The 12,344-nt window shown below is 40.5% G+C and overlaps 1 protein-coding gene across 3 annotated transcripts in view; it reads left to right on the top strand.

The window, feature by feature from the left end:
* The window catches only part of DDC (dopa decarboxylase), a 232,366-nt gene that overhangs the window by 194,539 nt on the left and 25,483 nt on the right, over window positions 1-12,344 (top strand). For all 3 annotated transcript variants that reach the window (XM_077491761.1, XM_077491762.1, XM_077491760.1), the window contains exons 11-12: window positions 6,227-6,246; window positions 8,164-8,262. In XM_077491761.1, coding sequence (XP_077347887.1) covers window positions 6,227-6,246; window positions 8,164-8,262 — 119 coding nt within the window. The remainder of the gene's footprint in view (window positions 1-6,226; window positions 6,247-8,163; window positions 8,263-12,344) is intronic.

Raw genomic sequence — 12,344 nt, forward strand, 5'->3', positions numbered from 1 at the left:
GAAGACGTAAGACGGGACTAAACAAGGAAGTTCAATAGCCAGTAGCCAAAAGCTGTCCTTGCGTTGTATTTGGTCCATCGGACTAGCACACAGGCGAAAGTTTTCCCTGATTTTTAGTTCGTTGGAATTGAGTCCGTCATTTGAAATTTGAAACCTGTTTTATTTCTAGGTCCGTCAGGATTTTTTTTCTGAAAAACGATCAGACTAGCCCATGCACGATCAGATTGTCCGACGGACTGATCCCATCGGACCTAGTCTGCTGGAAAGTCCAGTCGTGTTTAGGCGGCAATAATGCCGCCTACACACGACCAGACATTCCGTCAGAATAAACTCTGACGGTCTTTCTCCTGGAGTTCCGCTGAAGCGGACTTACCTACACACGATCACACCAAAGTTTGTTCGTTTAGAATGCGATGACATACGACGGAACTAGAAAAGGAAGTTCAATAGCCAGTAGCCAATAGCTGCCCTTGCATTGTTTTTGGTCATACAGGCAAACAGTTTTCCCCAATAGGAATTGATTCCATTGGAAAGATTTAAAACATGTTCTATTTCTAGGTCCATCAGAATAAAAAATAAAAAAAGTCAGATGAAGCGCACACACGATCGGAATATCCGATGAAATAATTTTGTCTGACCTTTACTGCTGGAAAATCCGGTCGTGTGTATGCGGCATTATAAGTGTGTGTACTTGTGGAACAGGCCTGTTAGGGCTAGTACACATGGGCCGAATGTCGGGCAACATCGACAGGTTCAATAAAAAACTGCCCGACACTTGGCCTGTGTGTATGGCAGTCGGTCTGATCAAAGCGATTGCAGTGTCATTATATGTATGTACCCCAATAGTGTGCATGCCAGTTTTCAAGTAAGGGATGTCTTGCTTTTAAAAAAAATTATTTAATAATTGGAAAGGGGAGGTATTCAGAGTACAGATACATTTTTTTTTTTTAAACTGTACCAGTCACTGCCATCTTAACACAATTATTACCCATGAGGAAGGTTATATGTGAACTTAATAATAGACACATCATCTCACCACTCTACTGCAAAAGGGAACAGTTGGTCAGCATATATTTTCTGTTGATGAATACACATGTCAGTTCAGATTTCCAGAGACAGCATATACAGCCTCCGCACATCATCGTTACAGTTACAGTATGCACGCTCATTGTTTCTCCCTGCAGCAAACAAAGGGATGTGCAGTATAAAAAGAACAGCAGCATCTTGTGATGATACTTGTCTGTCAGATGTTCAAGAAAAACAAATACAAATGTATTAGCATTATGAGACACGGGATGAAAAGAAGCTTTAGGGCTTGTACAGAAGTAGCCTTATTTTACTTTTCAGAACGATATTTACTTGTATATAAATTATAAATACAAAATGTATACTTTTTTTTATTATTTTTATATATAAATTATATAAATGCACTTTTTTTGAACAAAGCTGAAAGTCCTATTTTATGACAAAGGCGTCACTTGGTGTCCTATGGAAGAGCCAATAAAAAGATATACATTATAAAAAATAACAGCATCATGTCATACATATTGGTCAAATGTTCAAGAAAAACAAATATACATTTATTATCATCATAAGAGGGTGCAAAAAAGCTTTAAGGCTATACTTGCACTAAAGCAGGTTTATTTTACCTTTCAGGAATATATTTACGATAATTTTTAATACAATAATAACATATGATAGTATATCTAAATTTTACAGCTTACATTTACATCTACTGTATGTACAAAAAAAGAACCATTTTGTGATCTAACATGGTACTTCATTTTATACCATTGTTAATAAAGTACAGGAAAAAGTAAAAACTTAACCCATGAACATAGAAATTTGGATGCTGCTGTAACTTACTTGCTTCTAAAGTGCAATCTATGAAGTTGTCATCCAGATCCTGGATCCCGTGTTCAGTAACTAGTGAGCCACTGACCTGGAACAAGCAAGTAGTATAGGAATTAGTATAGATATGGTCAGGATGAAACCCCCGGAGCTTACACCTTTAACCCTTTCAGTGACCGGGGCTCACTGATGCGTGGTTGCACAGACCACAGAGCAGCCTGAATATGCCTCAGTTAACTTGTAATTAACTCTATTTGCCTTTTTTCAGTTGTTTAAAGACCCAGATTTGGAACAATGTTTTAATAAATACACTACTCAGATTTATTATTATAGGTTGATAAATTGTTCCAAAAAAAAATAAGGCCTTTGTACATTTGTTGATTTTCATGCACAAAAAATTATGCACTTTGCTATATGAAAATGCATTTAAACTAGAGATCTGACTCTTTCCTATGTGGTGGAAAGTGAGAGGAATTTTTATGGGCCTATTTACACCATTTTCTGAAGCAGTATAGCACTTTGTAAAGGTAAATTTTTACTTATTTTAGTGTATGTATCGGGTGCCACATTTCTTTTTAAATAAACAAACGTCATACTTACCTGTTCTGTGCAGTAGTTTTGCACAGAGCAGCCGATTCTCCTCTTCTCAGGTCCCCCACCAGTGCTCTTGGCCCTCCCTTCTACCAAATGCCCCCAATAGCAAGCAGCTTGCTTTGGGGGCATCCGCTCGATTCTGAGCAACTGCATTGTGTGTTCATTCACACACGGAGTGTGGCTCAGCCCCGCTCTCTCCTCATTGGCTCACTGGCTGTCATTGACAATAGCGGGAGCCAATGGCTCCAGCTGCTGTATCAGTCAATGAGGAAGAAGACACCAGGGAGAGCTGCTGCTCTTGAGCACATCGCTGGATCAAGATGGGGCCCAGCTAAGTATTAGGGCGGGCTTTGGGGAGCTGCTGCTGCACACAGAAGGTTTTTAATCTTCATGCATAGAATGCATGAAAGTAAAAAACCTTCAGCCTTCACAACCATTTTAATTGCTGACTGTAAAGGACAAATGTACTGAACTGCTTTGTGAACACAGTTTGTAGATTAACATCTCTCAGGGAAATTTCCCATTCTGAGGGAATGTTAATCTACGTTCCCCTTCATTGATAGGTATTTGCGGTCCTAGATGTGAGAGACTGCTTTTGCTTTCTCTACTGACAATCTGGAACCAGAGTCTAGTTTGTAAACAAACCTATATTGCCCATACTGTCTGTTTTCTTTTTTTTTTTTTTTTTGCTTTCTCTACACATTCACTGTGATGACAGTGAGACTGATTTACTAAAGGAGTATAGAATATTCACGTATATTAGCACAAATTCACCCCATTCACTGAACTAAGTAAAAGTTCCCTTTATTTAGTGAATAAGGTGACATTGTATTGATATATCCAGTCATGTGTGAGCATAGCTCCTTTTGTTTTAATTTCCTTTATAAGTAAAAATTCACTTTCCAAAGAGAAAATTCTCAACTCCTTTAGTAAATCAGGGTCAGTGTCGTTACTGAGAGGGAAAAGAGAAAATCAGGTAGCTTGAGCAATAGAGGTTTGTTTACAACCTAGTAACACACCTTATGTGATCACAATATCAGAGCTGACACTCTGGACCCAGATCATTAGTATCATCAGGGAGCCGTCAGTGATAGCGCAGTCTCATATCTAAAAGCACTGAAAAAAAAAGCACTAGTATCTGTGAAATGTATCTGAGAATGGAGAAACTCGATAAAAACTTTAATCTGCAAATTCTGGTCACAAACCAGTTAAAAAAACAGCTTCTTTAAAATCTGCAATGAAAGCTTCCATATTTTTATCTTTACAAGTCTTCTTTAAATGTGGATTTTACGGCACCCATAACAGCTTCCTACAGCATTTCCCAGACAGGAAATCATGCCAATTTTCAATGGTCAAACACAGCTGTAGACACAAAGGTTATAATCACTGCTATATAAATACACACAAAGTCAAGAGTATGCCTCGCTGTAAAAAAAAAAGAGAGTATAAGAACATAAGAGTCATTAGTGGCTACTGATTTACATACCATTTAATTAGAGCGCATCATAAGCCCCCAACCTATTCTAATCTGAATTTAGAGTATAATTGAGATGATTGCAGGCTAGTCATTGAAAATTACTGCACTTTAATTAGGAAGTATAAAATATAAGTGCACGCATTTCATTTATATTCACCATTTTTGCTATAAGTGTAGCTTATGCCTATAAATTTAGGTTTATAGTATTTATTTAGCTAGAGGACAAGGCTCTATTCTAGCCTGTAATGACGTTTTCAATGCAGACATTTCTTGTTCGAATAGTGAACCATTCCAAATCACTTATAGTGCTTTTCTTTCTTTTTTCTTTTTTCTCCTTGAATTTAATTGTCCTCAATAAAAGTTACTGTTCTCAATAAAATTCTCCCGATATGACAGCTTACATTATTATGTAGTGATCAGGTACTGCCAATTTCCCAGGAAAGATTTCAAAGAAGAAAAATCTGCAAGTTCCATAATAAGTACTGTGAACTGTGTAAATGTAGCCAATATAATAGTTTTAGCACAGCAGAGATGAGAGAATGGGCAGCCCAGTCCGCCAAGGTGATGAATTTTGCATTTTTTTTTTTTTGTCAAAGCTTAATTGAACAAGCTGAAATTAGAAGGCAATCGGCTACCATGCACAGCGGCACCAGATTTTGTGCACTCCGGTTTTAGTAGATCAACGCCAAAGTGTAGGGAGCAGGAGTACACACAGTGCAGGATTCAGGAATGCATAATGCACAAAGTGCAGTGGTCAGAAGTGTGTAGTGTACAGTGTGCAGGGGTCAGAAAAAGTAACACACAGAGTGCAGAGGTCAGGGTGTAGGTAACACACAGGGTACAGGGGTCAGGAGTAAGTAATGCACAGAGTGCAGTGGTCAAGAGTAAAGCTGGCCATAGATGAGTCAGCTTTTTAATTCAACCAGAGGGTTGAGAGAAATAAAAATGACCTGATTACCCCATCCACACATTGGAGATGGATGGGGCAATCCTTCTCGCTGTGTCTTTGTATTCTGTGGAGACTTGATAGCCTGCATCACCAATCAACCAAAACTTTTCCAACAGGGCAGTTGTATAGTACTTATAGAACAGTATCGACTTATGTTCAACCACAGTACCCATACATAGATCAAAAATTCAGCAGGCCATCTGAATTTCTATCCATGTATGGTCAGTTTAAATAATGCACATAGTGCCTTCTCTCCTCCAAATACAATACCCCATACCCCAGGAGAAAACCTCCTCCAGCACAAAATCACCTCTCCCTCTCCCTGAAGTTTCCTCACCAGAGCTTGGCACTGTTAGGGTTATTTACCAAAACTGGAGAGTGCAAAATCTGGTGCAGCTCTGTATAGAAATCAGTCAGCTTCCAGGTTCTATCACCAAAGTTTAACTGAACATGCTGAGTTTAGAAGTTGACACCACCATTCATAGCTGCACCAGTTTTAGTAAATCTGGCCTAGGATAGTGCTCTGAAACTCCTTGGCTCAGTGCTCTGTGTTATAGGTCTGACAGGTACTGGACAGCATAAATGCCATGTTAAAGAAAAAAGAAAATGCAAGCATGGCAGAGTGCCATGTCTGTATTGAATTTTTTAGCTTAAAGCGGAGGTCCACCCTAAAGTGGACCTTCTGCTCATTGGAATCCTCCCCCCCTCCGGCGCCACAGGGGGGTGGGGTGCAGGTACCTGTACAGTACAGGTATCTGCACCCACTTCCGGCATAGCTATCTGCGGAAAGGGGCGTCGATTCTTAAGAATCTACGCCCCTTTCCGAAAGTCCCCCGCTGCCTGCTGGGAAACACACAGATCCCAGAGGCAGCGGGACCATCCTTATTGCGCAGCGCGACTCGCGCATGCGCAGTAGGGTACCGGGAAATGAAGCCGAAAGGCTCCACTTCCTGATTCCCATACCCAAGATGGCGGCGGCAGCACCCGAGAGACGATCGAGAGATCGGCTTCGGGTGCCGACATCGCGGGCGCGCTGGGCGGGTAAGTGTCCTTATTTTAAAAGTCAGCAGCTGCAGTATTTTAGCTGCTGGCTTTTAAAAAAAAAAAACGGCGGAACTCCCGCTTTAATACCAAGCTAGTGTACTCCCATTAGATACTCATGTGTACAATGCCTTAATAGAAGAATGCCTTTTATGTGTTGTATCATGTATTTTATTAGTGATTCACTTCATGCAGTCAACCCTTTTTTGGTTGAGCACAGAAAAGTACACAGTAGCAATATAACTGTTTTCAGTAGACTAAAATTTTAAATGATTGTTTTATTGATAAAAGTCATTTTCTCTTATATGTTTCAGGTCTTGTGACAGACTACAGGGTAAGTTCATGTGTCTGACTTGTTTCCTTCAGCAATTAATGTAGAAGCATAGTTATATTGTCAAAACTGAAAATAAATTTTCGATGCAGTTTTTATTTTTAAATGTTTTCAAAAAGTTCTCCACTCATCAATTATGCAGATTATAATCATGTATGGTCTTCTAATCAACACTACAATTCCACTTTTTCCCCTTTCTAATTGCTGAATACCAACCTTTGATGAGACAAGAAAGGGCTTGAATAATTTTACAGTGCATGCTTTACTAATTACTTTAATAATGCATTACACACTGATAGATATTAACATTTTTAATGGTCCGTTTGCAAATTTCCTTTGTTGCATTATGTTCTTGCTAAGACATCCACAGACATTACAACTGTTTGGACCTACCTAAGCAACCTATTACAATTACAGTATCTCATAAAAGTGATTGCACCCCTCACATTTTTGTAAATATTTTATTCTATCTTTTCATGTGACAACACTGAAGAAATGATACTTTGCTACAATGTAAAGTAGTGAGTGTACAGCTTATATAACAGTGTAAATTTGCTATCCCCGCAAAATAACTCAATACACAGCTATTAATGTCTAAACTGTTGGCAACAAAAGTGAGTACACCCCTAAGTGAAAATTTCCATATTGGGCCCAAAGTGTCAATATTTTGTGTAGCCACCATTATTTTCCAGCACTGCTTTAACCTTCTTGGGCATGGAGTTCACCGGAGCTTCACAGGTTGCTACTGGAGTCCTCTTCCACTCCTCCGTGATGACATCTCAGAGCTGGTGGATGTTAGAGACCTTGTGCTCCCCCACCTTCTGTTTGAGGATGCCCCACAGATGCTTAATAAGGTTTAGGTCTGGAGACGTGCTTGGCCAGTGCATCACTTTTACCCTCATATTCTTTAGCAAGGCAGTGGTCATCTTGAGGGCATGTGTTTGGGGTCGTTATCATGTTGCAATACTGTCCTGCGGCCCAGTCTCTAAAGGGAGTGGATCATGCTCTACAGTACATGTTGGCATTCATGGTTCCCTCAATGAACTGTAGCTCCCCAGTGCTGGCAGCACTCATGCCGCCCCAGACGATGACACTCCCACCACCATGCTTGACTGTAAGCAAGACACACTTGTCTTTGTACTCCCCATCTGGTTGCCGCCACACACACTTGACACCATCTGAACCAAATAAGTTTATCTTGGTCTCATCAGACCAAAAGATATGGTTCCAGTAATCCATGTCCTCAGTCTGCTTGCCTTCAGCAAAACTGACATTTCTAAAGAAAAAAAGACATTAAAATTTCTGGCAATTAAAATTTCCACCAATAGAATACCATTGCCGGCAATAGAAAAATTAGGGGAAAAAACAGTGTGGGGGCCCCCCTCCAATCGGATCCCATGCCAAAATTTGAAAAAAAAAAAATAGCGTGGGGTCCCACCCACAAACCATAAAAGACCCTTATTTGCGCATGCAGCCTGGTAGGCCAGGAAAGGGGGGGGGGGAATGAGCAGACCCACACAATCACCACCCAGGGTTGTCAGGAAGAGGCCCCTGTCCCCATCAACATGGGGACAAGGTGCTTTGGGGTTGGGGGGCTGCCCTAAAGCACCCCCTATGTTAAGGACATGTGGCCCGCATGATTCAGGGGGGGCATTTGCTCGCCCCCCTCTCCTGGCCTGCCAGGCTGCGTACTCGGATAAGGGTTGGGTATGGATTTTGGGAAGGGGGGGGGGCCACATCGTTTTTTTTTTTTTCATTTTGGCATGGGGTTCCCTTTAAAATCCATATCAGACTTGAAGGAGCACAGAATTGGACATTTTCTCTGAGTTAAGTTTCTGTGGCCACATTCATTTTGATTTCAATTGTAGCGCTTGATCTTTGGAGCGTTGTATATTAATTTCAAACTTTCCTTCCCAACAGCACTGGCAGATCCCACTTGGAAGGCGGTTTCGTTCTCTAAAGCTGTGGTTTGTATTAAGAATGTATGGTGTGAAAGGACTTCAGGAATATATCCGTAAGGTAAATAGAACTGTGCACAAAGATGTATATGGCAAGTAAATCCACATTTTAAATGTATTTTTATTACATTGCTAGGCTGCATGGAGAGGCTTGTCCATGTCCTTGCAATAAAACACATGCAATTTACTATACATATGCTTACACATGGAAGCTAGGTTGCTTCTACAACATGTACTACAGCTCAGTAGGACTTAGAGCATGTTAGTACATTAAAGTGGTTGTAAACCTCAGACATGAAAGATTAACATCGCAAATCCCTCTATAGTGCGTACTTGTCTCAATTAAAAGCCTTAAAGAATTGATTTACTAAAACTTGGGAGTGCAAAATCTGGTGCAGCTGTGCATGGTAGCCAGTCAGCTTCTAACTTCAGCTTGTTTAATTAAGCTTTGACAAAAAAAAATGGTTTCTTTGCAGAGCTGCACCAAATTTTGCACTTTCCAGTTTTAGTAATAACCCCTAATTGTAGTCAAATGTGATAACCCTCCAGCAGGAACTGACTGAAGACCGGGGATGAGTAGTATCCGAGGGCCCCTTTATTTTTGAAGGAGGCTTCTAGGTTTCATTAAGCCCTCTGCCTTATCAATATCAGGATAGGTGCTGTGCCAGGGCAGGAAGAGGGGTCCTTTCTGCCTGTGACCTGGTATGGTTCGGGGGGGGGGGGGGGTGGAGGGGACACGCTCACTATCCTTTCCTGGTTGGCTGGGCAGCATGCTCTGAACTGAGTCTGGTATGGAATTTAGAGGACCTTTAAACCAATACCTGACTTAAAAGGTCTGGTAAACATTTTGGGCGAGCCCATAACATTTTATTAAAACTATCCCTGCTCTCATATGTAAGATGGGAATCCCCTAACAACCACGATCCCCGAGCAGGAAGCTGTCACATTATACAGTGGTAGCATTACAGCTGCTAAACGTTTCACGTCACACTGCAGCTGGAGTTTTTTTTAAATGTAAAAAGACCGAATTTAAAAAAAACATTTTCATTGATGTACGCTGATGAGGTGGCACTCATGAGCACCTATAGGTGGCAGTAATGGGCACTGATGGGTGGCAGTGATGGGCACTGATCGATTACACTGATAGGCAGCACTTCTAGATGGCACAGATTGGCACCACTGGTGGGCATTGATAGGTGGCACTTGTGGGCATTGATAGGTGGCACTTGTGGGCACTGTTATTCTATAAATGAGGCATAATTGCCTCTTCCTTTTCGGGACCAATGTCCCTTTAAGATAAGAAGGGGATCGGCTTTTTTTTCTCCTCCGCTGTCAGCGTGAGGAGATAAAAAAAAACGATCACTAAGCTTTTGTTTACATCATGTGATCAGCTGTCATTGGCTGACAGCTGATCACATGGTAAGGGGCCGGGACCGGCCCCTTACTCGGATCGGTGATCACCCGAGTCTCAGTGACTCTGTGATCACAGCACGCGCAGGGAGCGTGCACAGGGGAGGCCGTCATATGACAGTCTCCCGGGAATTCACATCCGCTCTGTGGCCGTCATTTGGCCATAGCGCAGATGTCAGGTGGTTAATAGTGTTAAACGTTTTTTTCTGCTGGTGAGTTTTTTTTTAACTACTATGGCCAAATGTTTTTTTGGCTGTTTACCCTTAGGACTGGATGATGATAGAATGTTACATTCACTTGGCGAAAGACAACGTGTAGAAAATGGCATTACACACATATTACAAATTCTTACTTTTGCATGAATGTCGAGACATTCGCAAAACTTTTTTTTTTTATACATAGACCTCTAAGGGTTACAACATGTTACACTCTTACCATGCCGTCCTTGTACAGTCAACCTTAGATTTACCAAAACTATGTAATATGAGGTCCAACCTAATCTTTATAATCAATATGTATGCAACCAAGCAGGACCTTGCACTACATAATTGTTGATAGATCCAAAAATCAAAAGGAAATTGTACAGTCAGATTGCATAGTGTGTAGTGAACTTAAAGTGTTACTAAACCCACAAGAGTAAAATCAGTATGTACTGTATATGCAGTAAAGCATGCCTGTTATACTCCCTGTAGAACCTAAGGGGTTAATTCTCTGCATTGGGTAAAAAGGCTGTTTGATCCTATATCCTCCGATCCTCCCCTTCTTCCACTGTCCCCTGATAATTTCCTGATAACACAGGATCCATGGAGTCAGGCTGCACATGCTCAGTTTGGTGTGTATTGGTAGAGAGGTTTTTCTTTTTTCTTGGGAGGATGCATGTGGTCAGCACAGGGCCAATCAGCACTGTCCAGACAGAGGGTCAGGAGTCCTGCAGCCTGATAGGACATTCATAATACTCCTCCTGCAAGCTTTGACCAGTGCTTAGCTGGACACTGATAGAAATCACAAGACTGCTTTAACTGCTGATGAGAAAAGCTATTTAGCAGTTTAGCAGTTAATATTTACTAAAATAATTGCATTCCCATGTTCTGTGTACTGCGGGAGAACAGATATAGTGACTGCAGGGTTCTTGGTTTAGTAACACTTTAAAAGAAACATTCCTTTTTGTGTTTGTTTTCAAGTGGTTGAATGCTAATCGCCTGCAACCCATTGGCTTTTAGCATTAGCAAGCTCATTCAATGCTACTAAGTGGCCATTTTTGCACCAGGAATTGGTCTAAGTGCTGAATTGTACATTAGCTAGTTGTCACACTGCTTTGTATTGGACTAAGTCTAAGTGCTTACAAATCTTGAGCTGTCTTCAAAATACATAAAAAGTATAAAGTTAAAACTCAAGCAATAACAAAAAAAGACTCGTAGGGGATTGAGGTCAGACATGGTCTATCATTCTAATGCAAATTTTCTAAAATAAGGATTAAAGTTGCTATGAAACATTTTTTTTTAACCATGGACTTTCTAGTTGAAATCCTTTTCTAGGTACGTGTTTCCCTCTAGTGTTTATGTGGATAACTGCAGGCAATTCATGTTTAAAACCAAACGCACAATAGTCCTGTCATATTGCACAGTAAATGTGGTCATCCAAGTATGCACTGCAGTACACCGTGTGCACACAGCAATAAAATCAAAGTATAAGACACATGATTCATCTAATCAGCATGCATTAGTATAGCAGATTCTAATCAGTTCAATGATGAACCCACAATTTTTCTCATACACCACTAAAATGCATATTGTAACACACACTGGGGGAGATTTACTAAAGCCGAAGCAGTCAGAATCAAATGCAGCTGTGCATAGAAGCCAATCAGCTTCTAACTTCAGCTTGTTAAATTATTGACAATAAAACCTGGAAGCTGATTGGTTTCTGCTCACAGGAGATTTTGCACTGTCCGGTTTTAGTAAATCTCCCCCTCCAGTGCATCTATTTTAATCCTAAAATGCTGTCTAACACTGTGTATGAAAGCCTATATTTAACAGAGTATATAATGGACTTGAACTTGAGTTATGGACATGCTGTAAGCATCAGTTTTTCGTCACTAATAAGTTTGCCTGGTCCAACACATTTCTCAATTCTAGGAATTAAACATAAGCTTTTCATCCTGACTTTTGTTTAAAATAACATGAAGATTTGACACAGACAATCAAAATTAAAGTTACTGTTCTTTTGTGCATGACAGAATAGTTGCATCTGAAAACATGCCGATTGGATTTTCATGATGTAACACGTTGGTTCATGCGAGACAGGCCTATTCCCCTTTATAGTGAACATAAAATCTAAGTATATACAGGATAGCTCGCAAACTTCACAGAAGGGTAAGTAACTGTTGAAATGCATTACAGACTTCTCTTTAGCATGGTAGAATGTAGCAGTGCACTAAAGAAGTGGTCCTCAACCTCAGTCCTCAAGTACCCCAACGGGCCATGTTTTGTGAACTTCCCTTGGATAAAATAGCTCTGATCAATACCATGTCTTTACTATTGATTTAAAGCAGCTGTGCAAAGTAAAGGAAAACCTGAAAACATGGCTGTTGGTGGTACTTGAGGACTGAGGTTGAGAACCACTGCACTAAGGTATATAGTGTACTGAGCATTGAACTTTCACTAATTGCTTTATGCCTTTTAAAAATATAATCTCATGCAAATGAGAGACTTTTATAATGAATTTATCATTCTT

Source organism: Lithobates pipiens, unplaced genomic scaffold, assembly GCF_037356315.1.
Source record: "Lithobates pipiens isolate NorthernLeopardFrog02 unplaced genomic scaffold, aLitPip1_a1.2 Scaffold_19, whole genome shotgun sequence".
In the NCBI taxonomy this organism is placed as follows: Eukaryota; Metazoa; Chordata; class Amphibia; order Anura; family Ranidae; genus Lithobates; species Lithobates pipiens.